Source organism: Triturus cristatus, chromosome 2_1 (genome assembly GCF_964204655.1).
Source record: "Triturus cristatus chromosome 2_1, aTriCri1.1, whole genome shotgun sequence".
Classification (NCBI taxonomy): Eukaryota; Metazoa; Chordata; class Amphibia; order Caudata; family Salamandridae; genus Triturus; species Triturus cristatus.
In genome coordinates, this window is record NC_140581.1 from 48596611 (window position 1) to 48620417 (window position 23807).

The 23807-nt window shown below is 50.7% G+C and overlaps 1 protein-coding gene across 1 annotated transcript in view; it reads left to right on the forward strand.

Annotated features, from left to right (window-relative positions):
* The first annotated feature begins 203 nt into the window (after positions 1-203).
* Positions 204-23807, forward strand: part of LOC146863703 (long-chain-fatty-acid--CoA ligase ACSBG2-like) — a 456555-nt gene continuing 432951 nt past the window's right edge. The window contains exon 1 of the mRNA XM_085627841.1: positions 204-433. Coding sequence (XP_085483967.1) covers positions 424-433 — 10 coding nt within the window. The 5' untranslated portion in view covers positions 204-423. The remainder of the gene's footprint in view (positions 434-23807) is intronic.

Consider the following 23807-nt stretch of genomic DNA (forward strand, 5'->3'; position numbering starts at 1 on the left):
CCGCAAGAATACAGAGTTGCAATCCCGGCTTTTGGATTGTATGTCAGAGTGCGCTAAAGTCGGGGCCCAGGGCGTGGCTTGTAAGGAAGGGATGAAGTGTAACCAACAGGAACCACCTCCTGCTTCACAAACACCGCACAAGGCACAAATAAAGCGTATGTCAATAAAATATAGCAGGAGAGAAGTGTCTGGGACCGGTGCGCGTGCCCGTGACAGCCACTGAGACGAGACAGCACGAGACGGCCGAGGCCTGCAGTGACAGCCACTGAGACGAGACAGCAGGAGACGGCCGGAGCCTGCAGTGACTTCCACTGAGACAACACAGCAGGAGACGGCCGGGGCCTGCAGTGCAGTGACTGCCACTGAGACGAGACAGCAGGAGACGGCCGGGGCCTGCAGTGACTGCCACGCGCTTGCCGAAGGATGGATGGAGGTAGGTCAGAGGCGTCACTCCTGGCCACATCACGTGAGGGCCGGACGCACCTTCGTCCTCCCCACAGAGAGGTCCAGGGACCGGTGCGGATGCAGGAGTGTGAACCCACCCACGGGCGCCCTCAACAATCCGAAAACAAGAGGTTGTCAAGTCAAAATGAACTGCAGGGATTTCACGTTCTGATGTGGAGGGAGGGCTGGAGGGCAAGTTCAAAGAGTGACTTTACTCTCCCAAAGCAAATCATTTTATTGGGCACCCAAAGCAGAGAGGCAAGAATAAATAGCCAGAATTTCATTTAACTTCGAACAATTAAAATAAAACCACAATTTAAACCCGCTTTTTCGCGGAATTCAAAATAGATGTTTTTAGGTGACTGTGAACATTGGATGCTCACAGGCTGCGTGGAGTCACTCAAGTTGAAGGTCGCTAAGGGGTAAAGTGGCTGACCCAGTGCGCCGTGCTGGCTGACCCCCCATTGGAGGCAAACTGTAAATGACAAAGTAACAGACCAATGGATGACGCCCTCTGACTAAAAGCCCCTCTGTGTATGGATATTACATGTGCCATTTTAGAAAAAAAATAGCCTGAGTGTCTGGTGTCTGTCTCAAAGGGCAGTGCCAAAATATATGAAATAGAAAGTTAACTATTCATCCGTCAGCTGAGGCCCGACGTGCCCTTCATCTTAGTCGGATGTGTACTTGTGATGTTGCAAATCGCTGTCTTTCACAGCGTAAGAGATACAGTAACGAAGCAAACTGACCAGTTTCGATAGTGGGTGCTGTGGAGGGTGGGAGTAAAATGTGAATGACAGGTCAACAGGCCAGTGGTTGAAGAGGGGTGGCGCAAGCACGTGCAAGTTTCTTCATGCTTTTTGTTTTTCAATGAGGCTTCAACAAAGGTAAAGTGTTTTCTAGGCGGCTGGTGACATTTGAAAGTGGTAGGGCATAAAATTTGTGTGGGAGTGCACCGCGGTGAGCGAGCCTGAACGACCTACGATGGGTTCCGGGGGATTTCCCCCGAGAATTTTTTTTTAAAAGAGTGGGCAAACTGGGACATCTTAAGGGTTTTGGGGGCCCTGGGACACACATATTTAGGGGGCCCCTGTTAGTAACTGCTTTGAATACATGCTCCAGTTTCAGCTGTTTCATGCCCTCTTTGACCAGGTCGCTGACAATGCACAGCCACGCCTCCAAAATTCTAAATGTGTTTACATCTGTAATATTCGTGGATAGTGATGACGTGTTTTCAATGCTGCAATGGATGTCAGTGTCATTACTGGCACCGGAGTCGTCCCCATCACTGCCAGCAGCATCGCTGTCACTACTCTTGCTGCCAAACGCGTCACTGGCCGTACCATTGCCCTTACGATCTGTCTCAGCAGTGCTACTGCTACCAGCATGAAAGCATCGCTACTACTAATATCGCTGCCAAACGCGTCACTGGCCGTACCATTGCCCTTACGATCTGTCTCAGCAGTGCTACTGCTACCAGCATGAAAGCATCGCTACTACTAATATCGCTGCCAAACGCGTCACTGTCAGTACCACTGCCCTTACGATCTGTCTCAGCAGTGCTACTGCTACCAGCATGAAAGCATCGCTACTACTATTATTGCTACCAAACGCGTCACTGGCCGTACCATTGCCCTTACGATCTGTCTCAGCAGTGCTACTGCTACCAGCATGAAAGCATCGCTACTACTAATATCGCTGCCAAACGCGTCACTGGCCGTACCATTGCCCTTACGATCTGTCTCAGCAGTGCTACTGCTACCAGCATGAAAGCATCGCTACTACTAATATCGCTGCCAAACGCGTCACTGGCCGTACCATTGCCCTTACGATCTGTCTCAGCAGTGCTACTGCTACCAGCATGAAAGCATCGCTACTACTAATATCGCTGCCAAACGCGTCACTGGCCGTACCATTGCCCTTACGATCTGTCTCAGCAGTGCTACTGCTACCAGCATGAAAGCATCGCTACTACTAATATCGCTGCCAAACGCGTCACTGGCCGTACCACTGCCCTTACAATCTCTCTCAGCAGTGCTACTGCTACCAGCATGAAAGCATCGCTACTACTATTATTGCTACCAAACGCGTCACTGGCCGTACCATTGCCCTTACGATCTGTCTCAGCAGTGCTACTGCTACCAGCATAAAAGCATCGCTACTACTATTATTGCTGCCAAACGCGTCACTGGCCGTACCATTGCCCTTACGATCTGTCTCAGCAGTGCTACTGCTACCAGCATGAAAGCATCGCTACTACTAATATCGCTGCCAAACGCGTCACTGTCAGTACCACTGCCCTTACGATCTGTCTCAGCAGTGCTACTGCTACCAGCATGAAAGCATCGCTACTACTAATATCGCTGCCAAACGCGTCACTGGCCGTACCACTGCCCTTACAATCTCTCTCAGCAGTACTGCAGCTAGCATGCAAGCATCGTTGCTACTGCTATCGGTACCAACTCTCAAAGAAGTATTATCAGTACCACTGCTACTGCCTCCAGCATGCAAGCCTCACTGGCCATCTCTCTCAGCAGTGCGACTGTCACTAGCACCAACATGGACACACCTGTGCTATGACTATCGCTGCGAAAAACCTCAGTGCCTTTACCACTGCCCTTATGCTCTGTCTCAGAAGTACCACTGCCAGCAATGCATGCTTCCCTTCTACTACTGTGGCTGCCAACACCGTCACTACCAGTAACACCCCAGTGGTCATCTCTCTCAGCAGCATTACCGGTACCACTATTATCAGCTCCAGCATGCTAGCTTACAGGCCAGGCAGCACCACTGCCGATGTCATCTCTCGCAGGAGTATTTGGTCAGGCTCATTCAGTGCAGCTGGCTGACAGGTGGATAAGGCATAGCTAACAGACGAGGGCAGTCCTCCAGGATGCCGAGTTGAATGAAAATGAAGGAAGCATGGCTGTGCTAAGATTACTGGATTGTTCCTGGATGAGGTACAAACTCAGCTGCCCGGTATGCCTGCCTGGATGTACTGGTGGATACTCTGGTCACCTGGTACATACAAAAGTCTTTGGCAGTGAATGTTCACCAGTGGAGAAATATAAAGCTGTCACTCTGAATGGAGAGTCCAAGTCATAACTTATGAAAATAAGTGAAAGCAGCCCTTAAACTGTGGGTTTTATCTTCATACATGTAAACATGGTCTCAATGAGTGGGACGCGGGTCGGTGGTACAACCCCTAACAGCTAGTATTACACAATCTGGTTAAGAGTGAAATCCGGGGTCTATTATAGCTGGTGATTCCATAGTCTGCAACTGAGCCGCCACGCCACATCTCCTCTCCTTTCTCTATTTCTCACCCCGCTCGGTTCCTCCTTCGAACCAACCCTCATCTCTGTAGCTGCTGGCAGTTTTAGAAACACAGGCAGCTTAGTCTGGGGGAACGTTAGAGGGGTGGAAGGTCAGAAGAAAGGGTAAAGTTAAAAGAGAAAATCAGCGTTATAGTCGAGGTCTCCTAAATTCAGAGTCTGCCACTGAGTTACTAAACCACATCCCCTGCTACTCTTACTCTCAGTCTCGGCCCCCACCCCCATCCCTGATTCTCTTTCTCTTAGTTTTTTCCACCTCCTACTTTCTATCTCCCGCACACATTTACTGTCTCTTTTGCCTTTCAGCGCCCCTCTCTTTTGTCTTATTCTATCCCACCGACACCCCTTTTCACAATCTACTCAGCTCAGCTGTTCAACCACCCCTACTTTCTATACTTCACCCTGCATGGAAATCACTGCAGTGTGGGGCCATCCGCTGCTCTCACAGTGACATGAATAGCTGCATGTAGCGCACACAATTCTACATAAGAGGATCCTCTGACAATCTGAATACTTGTCACTGCTTGTTTTCTTCCTCGCTCCATCCTACAAGCATACTTAAACGGTGAGCTCGGCTACAATGCAGCAAGAAATAAATAAGCCTAATAAAGCACCTTCAACAGTCAGTCAACCATTCACTCTTTGTAGCGGATTTTATTTCAAAATGACAACATTTTCTACCTCCCTCAATACTTATTGCTGTATTCAAGCTGAGAAGGCAGCTCTTACCGCTGAAATATGAGCAGCCTGTGGTCACAGGCTCAAACACTGACAGGAAGGACCAATCCTCCTTTCCTCCTGCCGAGGTTGTTGCAATGAGTACTGCGGAGTTAAAAGCAGTTAGCAGTGTGACAGCCTGGTCGGCACTGACAAGCGCGGCCCGGTCTATTGCAAACGGCTGCAGAGGTCCCGGACCCTCACTGTGCCTCGTGTGGTGACAGAAATGCAACAGAGGCCCGAGATTGAATCGGACCCCCGAGCCCCAAAAGACAGCAGTTTGGTTGACGGATGACAGCAGTGAGAGAGCTCACGCTACAACGAGCCTGTGCTTACCCTCAAATGTTGGAACGAGTCGTTCCGACATTTGAGGGTGAGCAGTTAGCCATAAAGGTCACATGGTAAAAATGAAAGGCCGCCATATAACATACATACAAACACACACACACTCGTCTTAACGAAATCGAAATTACCTTCCTCTCCGCTCCAAAAACAGATAAAGAGCAGCTGGAGAATAAAAGCCTTAGAGTGCGCTCAGTCATTATTACTCTCGAAGGCTTTTATTTAAAATCGTCTTTCTGATTTTTATTATAAGTATCATAACGAACTCACCGATGGAACGTTCTCGCGCCCCGGCTCCTCGTGTCTGCAGACAGCGTGGCGAAGGTGGAAGCCGGAAATGGAAAATGCTGAATTTGGACTCCTCCCCAGCAAGCCCGGCCCCAGGAATTGTTATTTGGGTGGGCCAAGGGTGCATTTGGGTGGGCCACTGCGGGCTCGATTTGTCGCATATGTGTCTGGGCAGGCTTGCTTCAGGGCCCTCCTTTATCTCTTCTCAGTCTTACAAGACCCAGTAATATGCACTCTTTTCCAAATCTCTTTCTAAATATTATCACTCTCAAAAAGTGTTTTTTCCATGTAATTTACCTTTGATGGGAAGAGGAGGTTTCTGAGGTGGTAGTATCAAGCAAGTGACACTACTTGGGCTCCCTTTGTGCGAGCCTTCATGGAGGATCCCTCTTCATTACTACCTCCGCCTGACCCCGGACTCAGCAACGCTCTCCCTTACAGGCGTGATTATCCACTCCTCTCTCCAGTGCACCTTATCTCACAGCTGACCTTAGGCCCCAGCCCCATATCAGGCACCATCGGCCTCCACCTTCATTTTTCCCGGTAAAAACATTAGTAAAATAACATTCAAACTTAAAACATTGAATATAGCAGTAAATATAATTAGCACACACTTTAAAGTATGTTCCGCAGTAGCCCTTATGACCCGACTGCTAATTAAATAAACAAAAACAGAAAGGCCATGACAGGGCCGGCTTCACCGCTGATGCGAAAGTCTTTTTTGGCGCTGCACCAATAACCTCTTTCTCCGTAAATACTTTTACTACCACCTTCCAACAGTGCCCCTCATCCCTCCATGGCCCCCCTATTGACCTCCTCCTCGAATTCCCTCACTGCCACCCTCCACTAGTGCCCATCATCTCCCCATAGCCCATCCCCCTAATGATCTCCTCCTCGGATTCCCTCACTACCACCCTCCAGCAGTGCCCCGCATCTCTCCCTAGCTCCCCCCTCCACCCCATGACCTCTTCCTCGGATTCCCTCACTGCCACTCTCCAACAGTGCCCCTCAGCGCTCCATAGCCCCTCCAACTAACACCTCCTCGGATTCCCTCACTGCCACCTTCCACCAGTGCCCCTCATCTATCTGTAGCCCATCCCCCTCATGACCTCCTCCTCAGACTCCCTCACTAACACCCTCCAGCAGTGACCCTCATCTCTCCCAAGCTCCCCCCTCCATCCCATGACCTCTTCCTCAGATTCCCTCACTGCCACCCTCCAACAGTGCCCCTCATCGCTCCATAGCCCCTCCCACTACCTCCTCCTCGGATTCCCTCACTACCACCCTCCAACAGTGCCCCTCATCTTTACGTAGCCCCTCTCTCATATGCATTTCATTTGTTGTGTAGCGCTACTCATATCAGTGTAGTGTGTGTCAGTACTTTACACCAACCACACATTATACAGAGACTATGAATCATAAAAGTATGTAAATCAGCCTACAGGGAATGTCACATAAGCCAATGAGGATTACAAGGTGTAGGAATCACACGTCATCCATACTGGTGGCCAGTATATTTTAAGAGGGTTTGGTCTGGAGAAGCACAAACTCAGGATTTTAAGAGTACTCCAGTGGTTTGGCTTTACTGATAAAAATGTATATCTGCCCAAACATACTCATTTTAGCACCATTAGAATAATGAAAGGCTGGGGAAGTTCTAACTATATCACAAAACTAAAAAAGCAAAGTTCTAACCATACCATTCATGTTTGTATGCAGCTCTTTGATGACAGTTCATTGGTCACTGTCCTATGTTAGGATTGTAACTTCTGAACTGCAAGTAACCCAAGGATCTCTGTGACAAAGGCAGTAACCCACTGAGCTTCCACATAAAATACAGTTCATCTGCATTTAAAAACTAACAGACACATAATTGCTCTCCAGCAGGATCATTAATCCCCAGCGTTATATGGGCATTTTGTATTGTCTTATTGTTGTCCTGCATCGGCCACGATAATGATAAAAACTGTTTAAATGAAGCACACACAAAGTACATGCCTTGCTGGGCCTGTGCAGATTTTAAAAAGAAAAACAAATAGTAACACATTCTCTTACCTACTCCATTAGTCAAACATTGTGTCACAGCCTGGTGTGATAAGCAGCTGCAGGGGTCAGGAAAGGTGAATCAGAATAAACAAACTTAATTTCTCATGCGCTGCATAGAAAAAGAAATATCCACGCAGCAGAACAGTAGGCAAAGGTTACTGTTGCCAAAGAACAAATTTGTCCCTTTCGCCATGTGGAGATGAAGGGGTGAAAAAATAAACAAAGCCTCGTTAACATGTACATGGTCTTTTAAAGACCTGTGAAGTACTCGGGTGCGGGTGCGATAATCTCTAAAAGTGTCTGTGTGTGTGCTTGCGCACCCGGGAAGGTGTAAGCTGTCTCGGCCCGGGCTGACACACACGACGTGTGCTTTGCGTGCCTGCCTTCAAGCCCTCATTGCGAGGGCCCAGGCTCCTGTTTGGGTGGGCCTGGCCCACCCGCCAGAACCGGGCCTGCTCCCCAGACTCCAACCCACCAATCATCTAACCCCTTCAGTGCCCCGCCCTTTCCCCGCCCTGTGCCGGGCGTTACATTAGCGGGCGGGGTTCATGACGAGATAGTCTCGTCATGGGCACAGCGCAACCGTGCTCCATGACGAGACTATCTCGTCATGGGCACTGAAGAGGTTAAAAAATAGGCAACTGGAAAAGACAGAAGTGACTGACACTCCCCCACGTCTACATTTCTTAACTGGACTGCCCTGCCCCCGGCCATTGAAATAAATGGAGAGCTTCTGACTCCTCCCTGGGCCGTGTGAATAACGCCCAAAATCAAACCCTATTTTGGCAGTGAAAAATAGAGCGCGCCCACCTGTGTGCCGTCACTGGCATGCTTTCTGGCTGAAGTGCGAAGAAATCTTCGCCCAGCCAGAAAAGCATGCGCAGCAGAGCCAAGGGCCATCCTCCTCTGCCCCCTCAAAGAAAATACCCAGATTTACACGTTTATTCACCGAGAAGCCAGCATAATTCATTGTTAGCTGCTCGGTGTTCCATCTTGAAGTTTTTTAAGCCCCCAGGGTGGCAGGGCGACGCCCATCTCGCCCCTGAGCACCAGCCGCCCTCACTGGCCACATAATAAGTGGGACTATTGTCTGCGCCGTTGTTTGATTGCTTTGCAAACTCACACAACTGTACACATGAAGTGAGACTATCAGAACTACAAGAAACAAGATGAAAAAAAAAGACACAACTGGATGAACTACAAACAGACGGCAATATGTGTAACCGATCACGTTTCCCAACATAGTGAAAAGAACTACAAATGTGGGCACGGAATGAAACCCCGGGGGTTACACAATGTCAACACCTCTTGAAATGCAAAGTCAAATAAAACTTCCTACATCTTAAACACGGGATTTGTAAGACAGCCCTGGGCAAAGTGACTCACTCCAGACTAATGCACGCGCGCCAAGGCTGTTTGATGTTCGCACTGAGCGACGCATATCAATAAATCAAACTCACGTATTTACGAATGGATTGTTAGACACATGTGACTGCTGGGTTGTTGCGAAAAGCAGGACTGTTCCTAAACCAGGCTAGGGCAGGGGTTTCTCGGCTGTTCCCTTGAACGCTGAACGCGCCCCTTTCCTCTCTGTAACTCCCTGTCCCGGCCGGCCCCCCCTCGCCTGATGGGCCGCCCCCTCCTTAAACGCACTCCCTCGACCTGGGCTCATCTCTGGGCACCTGGCGGTCCGGCAGTGCCCCCCAACACACAGGTGCAGCCTCTTCAGACTTGTTTGTGCCTTAAAAGACCCTCCGTGACAGGGGCTGCCTTTTCGTCTACTGTTTTCCATACACGCCTCCAGGTAGGCGAGTTCTTCTACCTGATTTAAAAAACAAGCATTGGCATAGCCAATAGGTCTCGCCTTTGGAACCTTATAAGTGTTTTGCCATGCAACAGTTGTTATTGCACCAAAGGATATTGTGCTGCATAACTTAATACTTATAAGGTCCCAAAAGCGAGACCTATTGGCTATGCCAATGCTTGTTCCTATGGGCATGTCTTAGTTTCACGTCTTCGACTGAACCATGTGTGGCTCTGCTTCCTGAAACTGTTACACTGAGGGAAAATGCGATATTGTATAGTATAATATCAAATGAAATTGTGATAATGCAGTAATAAACTGCACTGAAAAATTACATCCAAAATTTCTCTCATATACTACACTGCTTTCATACTTCAGACTTAACTTATGGAATCTGCTCACAAGTCTGTTATATATCGCAGTTAATACTCACTAATGTACCAGGTACAAGTGAGAAGGTAAATTCTGATTCATGCACAAACTTGTGTTTGCACATATAAATTGCAATGATGCGTACTGGTATAAACACTGCATCACTTGCAATTTCCTGCTAGTAAACTTCCCCAGGGCTACCAATGTGCGTTAACTTGTGAAGGCCGCCTTTTTGTACGTTATTCCAACTTTCCCAGACAAATTCTTGCCATAGTATGTTTTTACCACACCTGGTAATTAGAGCACCAACACCCAGGAAATACAGCACCTCGTGGTATCATTCCCAGAGGGTGTGGCCTAACAGCTGACCTCGAAGCTGGAGAACAGGTTGAAGTCTCGGCAGGGACGCACAACATCCTGTGATTCTGGGCAAATCACATAACCTCCCAGTGCATACCAAAAATGAACGTGTCCATCTGTAATTCAACTGGTGTTCAAGTAAAGTGCTTTGATACCTTTGGGTCGAGTTCGCGCTATATAAAACTCTTAAAAAAATTATATGGATATTGCAATGTGATGCAATTGTTTTCCCATTCTCAGTTTTAAAACGTTTTACTACCAGTCCCAATAGTGGAATATATTTGTGAAGAAATTGCAGGACCCCTGACACAGTGTTACATGCTGCTGTAACTTTAAGCCACAGCTAAGGTGTAGTCATCAGATAATGCGTCACTGATTCCAATGAGTGGTGAGTCGGACATAAGCGGCGAGGGACAGGAAGTGACAGGCAATTAGTGAGGCAGGCAAAATAAAAACAATCAGGATAAGAAGCAGGCACATGAGGTGTAATGCTAGCGTTGTTCTGCAGCGTGTGAGGGGAAAGCATACAGCAAATCTAAATGGTGATTCAAAGTTGGCTAGCACAAAGCAACACAAAAGAAGAAATAGCAAGTACAGGCTATGCCAAGCGGCAGTGCAGCCGCGAAAGTGATCGCGATCAAACATCAAAGCGGCCGTGCGGCCGCGAAAGTGAAAGTAATCGAGCAGAGCATCAAAGGGCTGGGTGAGAAGGGAGGGGGGAATGCAAGGAGCAGAGGAGCAGCTGTGCACGTGCACGCCACCGTGCACTCAAGCTCTAGGCCAGCAAAACCATGTGGGTAGCAATTTTGAAAACCCACTTACAAAATGTCTCAAAGAGACAGCTTTCGCTGTCTCATCGAGACCTAAAAATATGATTGTCATTCGAATCGTGCACAATCTCCTGTTTGTGTGACAGCCCCTGTGCCTTTTGAGAAGCTAAAAAAGAATTGCTCACTTCCAATAAAATAAAATACAACAGTGCACGTTGCTGACTGGAGGCCACATGCAGCTCCAAAGTTCACATAATGCGCTCACGTGGGGAAGCTGGGATTCAAGCAGGCCTCCTTCTGCTCATAGTGCCAATATCGGCAACACTCACCATCCCCCCATACAGCAATCTCTCAGCGAAATAACCAGACAAGACACCTTCTTTGTGGAGAACATTGCTGCAGGTTTATTAGCATTACACAACACCAAGATTGGTGGGTTAGCTTACGGGCGATCCTCAGGCAGGCAGCCCCTCGCCGCCTGCCACCTGATGAGCCAAATTACACCGTGGCCAATCCAATCAGTGTCAGTCAGATTTGGGGGAGGGGCGACCCCTCTCACCGGTGGACCGCCAGTCCACTCCCTTGCTCACGCCCCAGAGGGGGGCAGAGCCTTCCAGGCAACCACCGGTTGCGCAGGTTCACAACCGCCCTTAGGACTAACGGGGCGCCGTCGCTCCTCCAGGGTCCAACGCGAGGACCTCCCTGTGGATATTTGGCTTTAGCACCCTTACTGTGCTCGTGCAGAGGGTACCCTTCTGTATCTTACAGCCTCTGGATCGCCCTGTAACTCTGCCTGCAACACAAAAGAATACATTAGACAACCCCACCCCCACACCCTGCCTGAACGCCGGGTATGTGGCAGGGAGGGAAAAGGCGTCAGGGTAGAGGGCAAAGAGGGCACCCAGTGGGCGGGGTGAGGTATATGTACCTCACCCACCCACCCCCTCTACCCGGAAGTGATGCAGCACGCCAGACCCTTGAGGGTCCTAGCCACTGGGAGGCTGCCTCCTGTGCCTCTTGTGGCACTAAGGCGGCTGCCCTCTTAGCGGGTCTCCTTCGTGGACCCGGGGCAGCCGGCATAGTGCCAATATCGGCAACACTCACCATCCCCCCCATACAGCAATCTCTCAGCAAAATAACCAGACAAGACACCTTCTTTGTGGAGAAAATTGCTGCAGGTTTATTAGCATTACACAATGCCAAGATTGGTGGGTTAGCTTATGGGTGATCCCAAGGCAGGCAGCCCCTCGCCGCCTGCCACCTGATGAGCCAAATTACACCGTGACCAATCCAATCGGTGTCAGTCAGATTTGGGGGAGGGGTGACCCCTCCCACTGGTGGACCGCCAGTCCACTCCTTTGCTCACGCCCCAGAGGGGGGCGGAGCCTTCCAGGCAACCCCCGTTTGCGCAGGTCCACAACCACCCTTAGGACTAACGGGGTGCCGTCGATCCTCCAGGGTCCAACGCGAGGACCTCCCTGTGGATATTTGGCTTTAGCACCCTTACTGTGCTCGTGCAGAGGGTACCCTTCTGTACCTTACAGCCTCTGGATCACCCTGTAACTCCGCCACAGCTCTGGGTGTGGCCCCCGTCACCCCAGAGCCCCCCACCAAGATAGCCTTTCTTACCTACACCTTGCTGTCTCTGAGGCCTCACCCAGAACAAGTAAAAACAGGTCCAGACCCATTCTGGACAGCTGTACCCCATCATCCTCAAAACCCCCTGTGGCTTTAGTGTGCAGTAACCCCTGACGGATGAAGGCAAACCCCCTTAGCTCAGAGAATTCCTTCATGGCGCTGTTACCTTCCTGCAAGAGACCTCCCTGGCTTCCCAAGATTGTGCGCCCCGCCACACCTGCCGGTGCATTATCTCAGCCCTCCATATCTCCCAGGTCCCCAGCCGGTTGCTCAACTTACCCGTGGCGACCGTCAATGCTTGAAGCAGTGCTCTTCTCCCCAGCGATGCCAGATTATTCCCTCCCAGGTGTAATACCAGTACATTAGGAGGAGGAATGACCCCCCCCCCACCAAGACTCTGTTGTGGCTTCTTCATCCAGCCGGTCCATCGCATGCCTGGGTATCCTAGCCAAATAAAGTCTACTTTGAACAGTGAATTTCCGCATGACGCAGTTAGTTCATTTGCACGAGGCTTCCTGGCCTCCCTAGACCGGGCTCCTTGCTTCACTAAGCAAGGGGTTATCCTTGACCCCTATAACTCACCAGTCCCTCAATGGTTGCTTTCTTAAGCATGGAGGACGCCATTTCTCACAGCAGTGCCTGCCTACACAGGACAACCAACTCATAGCCCTTACATGTATGTCCCGCTGTTAGGAGGGTTGACACCCCCACGGTCTGAGCCGCAGCTATCTTCAGCAAGCTGTCCTAGCGCTAGCCTAGGCCCCCCAAACCGAATTGACTCAGTGGTGAAGACAACACCTGTCTCTGATTCCTTCATTCCACCTCTCGTGCCACCTAGCAGACGCACAAAAGGCCATAAACCCAACCATTGGTCCTGGCAAAATAAAGAAATGCTGGCTTGCTTAACACCCTTAATTGAGCACTGCACACCTTTCTATACACTCCCGTTTGCACCTAAGCCTTTTTACCTACATTGTGCTTGCTCGAGCCCCTCTCCAGGTCCAGCAAACCTGTCCATGCCCCCTCTAACACGGGTAGGCAGCTTGCCTACATCCAGCTGATACCTGGGCCTCTCCCCGGTCCAGCAAACAAGTCCAAGGCCACCTTAGTTTTCTAACACCCTTATTGACAACCGCACACCAGTATAAACAACTACTCCAGCTGGCACATAGTTGCACAATAACACTGCACCCCATCAAACCCCTGGTGCTTCACAGTGTGCCTTTGGAATGCTCCAAGTTTGCCCGCACATGATACCTTAACCTATCTCCCGGCCACTCCCCGGGGAGGCTGCGTACGGCTGTACCTTATAAACCTTGGGATTCCCATAGTCCCCCCTGACTGATGCGTTCCGCTGCTGATTGCCCATAGCTAGCTTCAGAGAGCACGGGGTTCCTGGCACTGTACCATTCCGCCCTTGCCTGGCTCAGTGATGCCATGGCATCGCACCTGACCCCCACTGTTGGCGACACCTCTCCCTTTCGTGTAGTGCCAACTTATGCAGCGCACCCCGCTTGCTTAACTGCCCTCGGAAACAAATGCCAGTACCTGCTAACCATCTCTGACCCTGGATGCTAAAACCCACAAGAGTGTCAGGATCCCAGATTCCCAATCTCATGTAGACCGCAGTACACCTACAATGGATCCGCTGGGAGATACCACAAACCGCAAAGGTCATGAGAACCTTAAAAGCACCCAATTTCCACCTAGGCGTACCTCTAAATGAGCCTGGCTCCACACAACTGTAAGGCCAGAGGCACGTATTAAACCTATTTCCTGTTTTTTGCCACTTGGCACCCTCTGGATGAAAACAGATGCTGAGAGGCGCCCGTGCCCCCAGGGCATGAAGTCGCTGAATAACCAGTGCATGTTATCCACTTGCTGATACTATGTAAGCTAACTGCCCTACTGGATCGACCGCATGTCGAATTGCTTCCTAAGGACTGTGGACTTGCTGCTCCAACCCAATTTGACCACAAAGCTTTGGGACAACCTCAGTAACCCTGCCCTTATGGAACATCTACCCCAACGTAGACTACTGACCTATTTGGGACACAGGTAGCAGGAGATGCCCCTTTCATTACTAGTCCAAGGAAGGATATCCTTGGGGCAGACAAGTCTGAGGAAACTGGAAGGGAACAATATGGGCAAAAAACTGCCCTTGTCTGGATATTGATAATGCCAAAAGGTCTCTAATACCTGTCGTCTTCTTTCCTCTAATGACGTATTTACCAACTTTGCCTTGCAGTCCACTTGAAGATGACTTCTACCAAAACCCGCCTGCTGCCCTGTCTAAAGTGTGGGTGAATATGCCTGGCCGAGGCGACCAGTAACATGCCCGGGTTGCCTAACGTCTGTGCCCGGTGCAGTGGCACCACTCTATGACCCGCCCTGTCTACCACCATGAGGTGGTGTAGAGCGTCCGGCAAGCCATGGCATTTCTTTCCATTCATGTGCAAAATCGTTGCCCTAACCGGTGTAACTCTGGATCAAAACTAATTGCCAGCGCATAACCATTGGAACTGGAACAATATGGCAGTAACAGGAGAAGGCAAGTCAAACCACAAGTTTGAACCCTATGAAGCATCCCTGAAATAATCCCCGCTGAAGGAGGGTGCGGGATGTAACTGATAAAGCAAAGGGGGTGGGCTGGCCCGGGTCTCCATGCCCAGAAACCCTCCACTCCCCCAGACAATTCAACGTTATTGCTCTCATAGACCTGACCGCAGGAAGTCGCACTGGCCAGTCCTTAGACCAACGGACCGCAAACAAGTGACAATGTGTGTTTACCTCCCATTAAGGTATAGGCGGAACATGTAGCCTGTGTCCTGACTGCCCCATATATGTGATGTTGTGCCGGTGTAGTGGAAAACTTACACTAATCATAACAGCATGGCACACTCTGTACAATCGTAATTATTACTTGCTATGTACCTTGTTTCTCCCATTGTGGGACAGCAGCCCCCTGCTAGAAGTCAGCTTCCTCCCCCACGTATCCATGGTTGTCTGGGCAGGGAAAGTTGGTAATTGAACCTTCCTGTAACATGGCGAACTCATGAATGGAGACAATCTGGATTGAGGGAAGGTTTGTAATGTGCCCACTTATTGCAGTGACTGCACCCACTGTGTGGCGACCCTTACACAGCCCATCCTGCTTACTTGCTGTAGTCCTATCACAGGTAACCCTACCTGCTGACCAACAGTGACCCTAGGTGCTGAACCCCACAGCCCTGCTTCCCTTTGTATCCCCCGGGATTCCTATCCCTCCACAGGAAGTGTGAGAAATTGGCGCACATGTATACTGAAGGTACTGGAGGATGTATGTAATTTGCAGATCATGCTATGCCGTGCCCTTACATCAAAATGATTGAGTCCCTCCCCTCTGCAGTATACAAAGCCAATTGACTATTCCAAGCTTCAACGGCTAAAAGCAAGGAATGGGCAGTTCGCACTAGTAATTTCAATATGGTCCGCCCTGCCCAAAGACTGGTGCAATTAGGAGCATGGGGCATAGCAATGGGTTTCTTATAGAACAGAAAGCTGGCCACGCAAACAACCATGGTTAGACCCTAGATGTCACTGAGATGGGGCGTTGTAGTACACCAGACGGGCCATATGCAAGAGAGTAGTCAACATGACAACTCCTAACCCAAACAATTGTGCATGTGTGAATATTCAGACTATTTCAGGCCCCCAGTGCTAGAAGGATGGCGTGGGCAACAGGCAATAGATTTAAAGTGTTTAATTAATAAATGTCCGATGCTGTGGTCATTTCTAAAACAGAGAGACAGCGGCCTGTGGGTGGACTGTCACCATCGCGATAATTAAGTAACGGTGCTGAGGACCGTAAACCACCCGGCCAATAACTGTGGGAAGAGAAGGTCACTCGCTGCAACACCTGCATTGCACGGCATTGCCTGGATAAATTGACCTGGCTGAGGAGCTGCCTTACCACTTCAGTTGACGCCTGGACCGCCTCCCCCATTACAGCTAACCACCACCAAGTGCAGTCCCTTCATGATTACATAAGCAACGAAAGCTAACAGAGAAATGTCCTCAAGACTCCACAAGTCGCCATAAGTTGTTTTGCCTTCAGTGTATCCGTTACATTGCCCACATGCACCTTAGGGAACATCTGGCATTCGACATGCCAATACCCTACCACGAAGGATGGCCGACAGTTGCCAGCTTTCTGAAACCAATGAAGCACTTGCGCTTGGTCACTACACTTCCCAAGGACTAATATCACTGCTTGGAGGTGACATGGTTCTCCATCGTAAACAGAGCCGGGTCATTGTATGCACCAATCATGGGCGGCCACCATGTCAATGCAGGACCGCGCTGCACACTTGCATACACTCATGCCACAAATGTGTGCTCGTCACTGGAGGTTGAGAAATCTAGACACATAGTATAGCCCCGTAATGCCGCTGCAGGTAGTCAAGATACCCCCTGCAATCTGAGCAGGAGATCTTGATGGACTTGACCACCCTCTCCGGATCAATGATGGAAAGAAAGTCTCCAAAGGTTTCATGACAAGGAGCAGAAAGGAAACAGAATAATAGTCGATTCCATCTATGAAATAAAGAATTCCTCCCTTCACTTCAGGCGTGATGGGCATAAGGAGGAATGAAAGGAGTAGCCTCTGTAAGTCCACGTATCACTCAGTCACCTGACATATCCCTTTCCAAGATCTTAGGGCAGCCTAGATGCACCCTAAAGCTGGCATAGAGAAAGGAGGGTGCAGTCGGGATACTGGCTGAACCCCTTTGCACTGCGCCAAGGTTACACGACCCCCGCCACTTTCAGTTGAACTGGATCTTGCAAAAAACCCCAGTTCCGCGGTGGGCTGCTGCCGCTTTAGTAGCTGGGCTGGATGTCAGTAAACAAGGGAAGCAAGGTCATGCTGTCCTCTGCAGTCAGTGCCTGGGGCCTCGACATAAACCTTCTCCGATCATACTTAAACCCGCAATGCAGGGACCTGTATAGGACCAATGGTCACCGTTACAAATCCCGGCAGCCACCCAGCCTCTCATCCATACGAGGTCGATAAAATGCGAACCAATGAGTAGGGTAACAACCAACATCCGTCATTAAGCGCCAAGACTCCCATAGTGGTGAACGTGCGCTTTACATATTTACATGTATGTTCTATGAGGCAACCATTTGCCCCATATGTAAACAAGGTATCAGATTTCTCATGGGGCCCAGCCCCACTGACGAAAAATGCCCCGCATTGCCGTCTACTTCATGCAGTGAAAATAGGTCATCTTTCGAACAGCAACCCTTTTCTGCCAACACCAAGGAAGGTTTAAATAGTTGCTTGAGTCACGTACTGCAGCCTGACTCGGATGGACCACTGTAACACCTGGCCTTCTACCGAAGAAGTTTTGTGGTGCTATAGGGGAAGTTCTCCTGTATTGCTAACCCGCCCCATCCATTCCTCCCCCAGACAGGGGAGAGTAGTACGCTAAGGAAGATAATGGCTAACCGAGCCCCCCACCAGGATGCCCCGTGTGACCCCCGCAAGCCGAGGCCAAGATGGCCCGACCCGCCTGGACAGGCGCGGGGGGGGTGGGGGGAGGCCTACCTGCTGCTGCGTTGGAGGAGCCCCGCAGAGAACTGTGCCCACTCCCCCGGACCCCATGCCCTCGCCCCAACCTGAAGCTGCCAGGCCGCCGCGGGAGGGAAAGCTTCACTACGCTCGCTGCCCCCCCTCCCCGCGATCCAGTCTCCCTTCACACCATAATAACCGACCCTGTCTGCCTCCCCACATCTCGCTGTACATTGCTGATGGGACTCCGCACCCCCATCCCCCGCTGCCGTGACTCAGAGCAACCCTGTGAACTGTAAGGCTCAAATTAGTGGATAGAATACACCCCGGCCCTAGCAGGCTCGCAAGTGGCCCGAACCAGTACTGGTGTGCATCGGAGGACGTGCCCGTCTTTTTTTTTTTTTTTGCATATTTATATAGCGCGAACTCGACCCGAAGGTAATGGAGCACTTTACCCGAGCACCGTATTTACATTACATGTTGAGGCACGTTGAGATTAAGTGATTTGCCCATAATCACAGGATGTGGACGCGACCCAGAGGCTCGAACCCTGGTTACCGGCACTAAAGTCGGCAGTATAGCCGTTGGGCCGCAGAGGCTCATGCACCCACCTTGTTAACATTACGCGACTACTTCCCCTTCGTTACACCGGATTAGACACCTGGCTTAATAGTAGAAGAGTCGGAGACCAAGCTCGCTCTGCCGCCGAAGCTCCTTGCCACTGAGATCACTCCCAGACTTCTCAATATGTGGTGCTCAACCCTGCGGTAATGAGCCCGGTTGGCTTCCCCCGTAAACAGACACCCCTTGCGGCGCCAGACCTAAGCCCCGCCACAAACCTGGATTCCCAGACGGAGGAGCCTGCACGGCACCAGCTGCCCTATAACGTGGCGGAATGCCCCCCTCCAAAGCCTATATCCGTGCACAACTACACCCCCATTCAAAAACCTTCCTTGTCGGCAATGGAATCCCCGGCGCACCCACATGGGCCAAGGCATAGGCCAAGGCCTTGGCCCCCACCACTCTTGGAAACACGAGGCCCGGGGGTAGGGAGGCTGCGCGGCCCTGCAGGAGACAGACCCAGTCGGGCCATGGGCACTTCTACCGCGTGGGCAGGGGCCTCCCGGCAACGCTGCTGGCTAGGGGCCGAGTTCACCCCCCCTCACCGGAGGGGGAGAGCCTCTACCACCACCACCCATGATGCCAAGAGCTGCCCAAACCTCCCCCCTCCCGCGGGCCACAGTCGGGCCGTTCAGCCCAAGGTGCTACCCGGGACTGGGGTGAGAGGGGGGTAAGCACTCACCACGCTGGAGATGCAGCAGCTCAGGGGACACGACCAAAACGGCATCAGGGTAGAGGGCAAAGAGGGCACCCAGTGGGCGGGGTGAGGTAAATATACCCCACCCACCTACCCCCTCTACCCAGAAGTGATGCAGCATGCCAGACCCTTGAGGGTCCTAGCCACTGGGAGGCTGCCTCCTGTGCCTCTTGTGGCACTAAGTCGGCTGCCCTCTTAGCGGGTCTCCTTCATGGACCCCGGGCAACCGGCATTCTCTAACAAGGCCCCCAGCATCCATTCCATCATTCCATCATTGTAAAGCGCATGGCTGTCCTGACAAAGGGACGTCGCAGCGCTAAATGACAGAGGAGAGGTGCATGTGAGGCAACTGCTTACTGAAACAGCCGGGTCTTTATTGCCTTTCTGAAGGCCAAGAGATTGGAGATGTTCCTGATTGAGAGAGGCAACGAGTTCCAAAGAGACGGCGCTCGTACCTTAAATGAACGTCCTCCAGCTCTGGCTCTACGGAAACGTGGTACCCGCATCAAGTGAACATCCGCAGAGCACGAGTTGGAATGTAGTGATGACATAGGTCGCTGAGAATCGTCGGGCCGGAGCCCGCTAGTATTTTGTGTGTGACACAGAGTACTTTGAACCAGATTCTTTGCTCAATGGGCAGCCAGAGGAGTTGGCGCAGCGCGCCTAAAACAGAACTGTGCTTCGGTAATGTGAGTAGAGTGTGAGCCGCCGCTTTCATGGTGCGCTGGAGCCTATTGGTCACAGATTTATTAGCTCCAAGCAGACGACTATTGCAGCAATCCAACCTGGCCAAAATCGTGGTTTGAACTACTAAGGAATATGGGGGTCAAACAAGCTCAGAATGGATTTGAGGCCACGCAGTATGCCGAAGCATGTCCCTGCCACAGACTTGGCATGCTCCTCAAACGATAGGGCACTGTCCACCCAAATGCAGAGGTTTTTTACAACGGTTTTTGGCACAGAAGGAGTACCCAGCTCCTGCGGCCACCAATTGTAGCCCCCAAGATGGGAGTCTCTGCCTAATAAGAGGATCTCAGTTTTAGACAAGTTTAGCTGGAGACAATTTGCCTCCAACCAGCCCGCTGTCACGTACAAGTCCTCCTGGAACTTGACTGCATCCTGGCTAGAGTCCTTGGGGCAGGAAAGGACCAGCTGCATATCATCCGCATATTGGGTTTGATTTAGGGATCTGTATAGCGCGTGGCTGCCCTAAGGCTTCCCAGGGTCGCTGATGAGGAGTGCAAGGATCAGTACGAAGCAGATTATTGGTCTAAGGGAAACAGCCAGGTTTTACGTTTCAGTTCATTTTGCGTTGAACTTAGGCCAAGAGGGAGCTTGTTCCACAGTTTGGGTATCAGGTGTGTCCAAAGGACCTGCCTCCCCATCTGGATTCTTTGATTCTCGTGAAGCAGAGGAGGTGTAGATGGGAGGACCTTAGTGGTCTGAGGGGAACGTGAGCGGCTATCAGATTTCGAAGATTTTATGGGCTTTTTGTAATTTACTGCCCTGTGAGCAATGCGTAGAGATGTGAATGTGACTCTCGCTGCAATTGGCAGCCAATGGAGCTCTTTCAGGGATCCCCGTACCCAGATGTGTCTAGGGAGTTGAAGCAGAAGCCTTGCAGCCGCATTCTACACCGTCTGCAGTCTCTTGATCACATACTTTGGTGATCCTAGAACAATCAAATTAACATAGTTCAGGCGTGACACTATGAGAGACTGCAGAGCGGTTTTCCTTAGCTGCTCTGGGATAAGCTCTAGTACCTTTCTGAGCATTGTTAAAAGCTCCAAACAGATAACAGACAATTTGTTAGCCTGTTGGGTCACTGTGGGGTAATGTCCAGCCATATACCTAGGTTTTTTACAACAGGCTTAGGGTCAGGTGGGTTTCCAGTTCTTCAATGGCCTGGGAATGGCCATGTTACCTAACATCAAGAGTTCAGTTTTCTCTCCGTTCAATTTCTGGCAGCAGTCTGGCAGCCAGAGAGACAGTTTGTTCAGGCAGGGAGCCAGTTGATGGTTGCCTTGGTTGGGGCCATTGGACAGAGAGACAACCAACTGAGTGTCATCCACGTACGATACACCAGAGATGCCAAATTCCTGCAAGATGGAGGCCACCTGTCTTGCGTATGTATTGAATAGCGTGGGGCTGAGGTAGGAGCCCTGTGCCACTCCATACTTTATTGGCAGGCGGTCTGAGAAATTATGATTTTCCATTACTTGAAAGGACCAATCTTCCAAAAATAAGCAGAGCCAGTCCATAGCTTTGTCACGGATACCAATTTCCCTTAGTCTGTCATTGATGGTGTTGAATGCTGCACTGAGGTCAAGCAGAATAATGGTGGCCGCCACTCCATTATCTAGGAGGGCTTTATGTTCCTCAGTGACTGTCTGGAGAGCAGCTTTGGTGCCATGTTGGGCACAGAAGCCCATCTCCATTGGGTGGAGTAGATTATTCTCATCAAGGTAATTGACTAATGAGTGGTTGACTTGTGTAGGAAGGTGGAATCTGGCTGAATGGTTGCCCACACTTTTTTCCTGGTGTTTTGCTGGTTTTCAACTTAGTTTGGCTGGGATCCTGCTATTTAGGACCCCAGCCTATCTGCTTTCGCCCTTAAATTCATACCAATTACTTTAGGTACACTCCAGATTGGATTATGGGGTACACTTATAAGTCCCCAGTATATGGTATACTATGTACCCAGGGCATATGAACCCCAGAGGCCTACCGGGGGCTGAAGCATGTATTATGCCACCCCTGGGAAGCCTTCCAAAATGACACTACAGGACTGCTACTGCAGCCTGAGTGAGGTGGTGCAAGCACCCCTTACTGAGATATAGGTTCACTGTATCTCACCCTATCACTGCACATATAAACCTATCAGTCACCCCTATGGCAGGCCTTATCAATCCTGAAGGCAGGGTGCTTGGTTTTATGTGAGTGGGGGCCAATGCATGAGCAGAGCCCCTCTTCAGCCTTTGGAATCTATTCTCCGGGGTTGTCTGTGATGCAGCCTGACCATATACTCTTAAGTGAATTATAACCTCGTGGTAAATGCTAACTTTGGGATGGCTGCACGGAAACATGTCGTGTTTGGTGTCAAACACCTTGGAATCATACTCCCACACCAGTAACTGGTGTGGGAGTATGATCCCACCCTTCTAGAGGGAGAGACATGACAGCACCGGTATGCCCGGTACCAGCTAACAGAGTCCTGGTATCACAAAATGGATACTGCAAGCCACAGACACAAGTATGGCCTCCGGCTGCTGAACGAAACTCCAGCAGGGGAGGCATGGACAATAGGTTTCCTTTCACAGGGAGGTGCTACCACCTCCCAGACAGGCCTTAGTGGATTAGGGCTGGGTGGGTGCACTCCAGGAGTGCTTTGAAGTCTGCACTGGGGGTACATTTGGTGTCCCTGTGCATAGTCCAGCTCAAACTGGTTGCAGGAGCTACCAGCACCTGCTCTGGCACAAAATTGGACAAAGGAAATGGGTGTAGCCACTCCTCTTTCCTGACCCTCCCATAGGTGGGCACCCAGAGTATGTCCAACCTCTTCCTTGGGTATAAGAAAGGAACCCCTGGCTGCAGGACTTTATATTACACCTGGATGAAACTCTGATACAGAAATCCTCGAACTTCGACGATCTACGCGACTAGATGACTGAAGAATCTCCCTTGGAGTAAAGGATTTACTCCCTTGCTTGGCAGGCACCAAAGACGCATCTGTCCGGTCTGCATCTCCGAAGCTCTTGCCAGATGCCAAAGACTTTGCAACACAGGTGGTGGGTTTCCAGACTTCCCAGAGGCTGAGACCCATATCCCTCATGGGTACCGTGGAACCAGAACCCCTGGACACCATGCACATTTACAGGTGTATCAGCTTCTCAACGTCCTTTGAGGCTGTTCATTGGGTTACTTGTAGCCCAGACCCTGAGCACCTTTTACACCAAAGATTGTTGGCCTACACTCCAAAAGTGTTCCGTGAGCCCACCATGTGTGTATTTGATCGAGGTACCTTCGTGATCCCTGGTCCATTGACTGGTGGGTCCCTGTGAAGGCAACTCTTACTTTAATTGGTCTTCTTTGGTTGCTCCAGGCGTGCCCTGACTCTCAATTGCTTAGGGAGTCCCGAGGACCTTGCTGGTCCACACCGAAGCATCTTTCCTTTTCCTGCATGGGTTGCTGTTGCCAAGGCTTGTTGTGTCCAATCCAGGCACTGACACTGCAGCACTCGAATTTCTTCATGGGACAGCTTGAATCCAGCTTCTGGTTATCCTCGACACCTCCTGGTCCTCATGGCTGAAGAGTCAAGCTTGCCCTCTTCGCACCTGAAGCACCCGACATCGGTGGGCATTCGTCTATCGTGCCCCTGGTCACTGGCAAGTGACCCAGACTCTGTCCCCTCTGCTTTCAGGTTCTTCACACCTTTTATCCAGGCTTGGATCTCTTCGTACACTTCTCCTCTTCCCAGCAGCAGCACTTTTCAGCAAGCTGCCATTGAAAACGACGACGCGACCCGACACCATTTGACACCTATGCACCCGGCTTCCCTGGGTGAGGTAACACGAGTTCTCTGGTGCTCCCGTGGGTGTTAGACCTAGAACCATCTAAGTCCAAAAGGGTTTGTTCCTAGTCCACCTCTAAGTGTCCTTAAACTTTAAAATTCTAATCACGACTTTCCGAATAGAAGCTAACGGGAGCTCGGGGGTGTGTTCTCACACTACACACGTCCCCCGTGGGTCCCCAGTGTCACTACCTTGGGTAGCTCCTTGGGGTCCCAGCGAATCTACAGGCTCTAGGCCTTGTGTCTAGT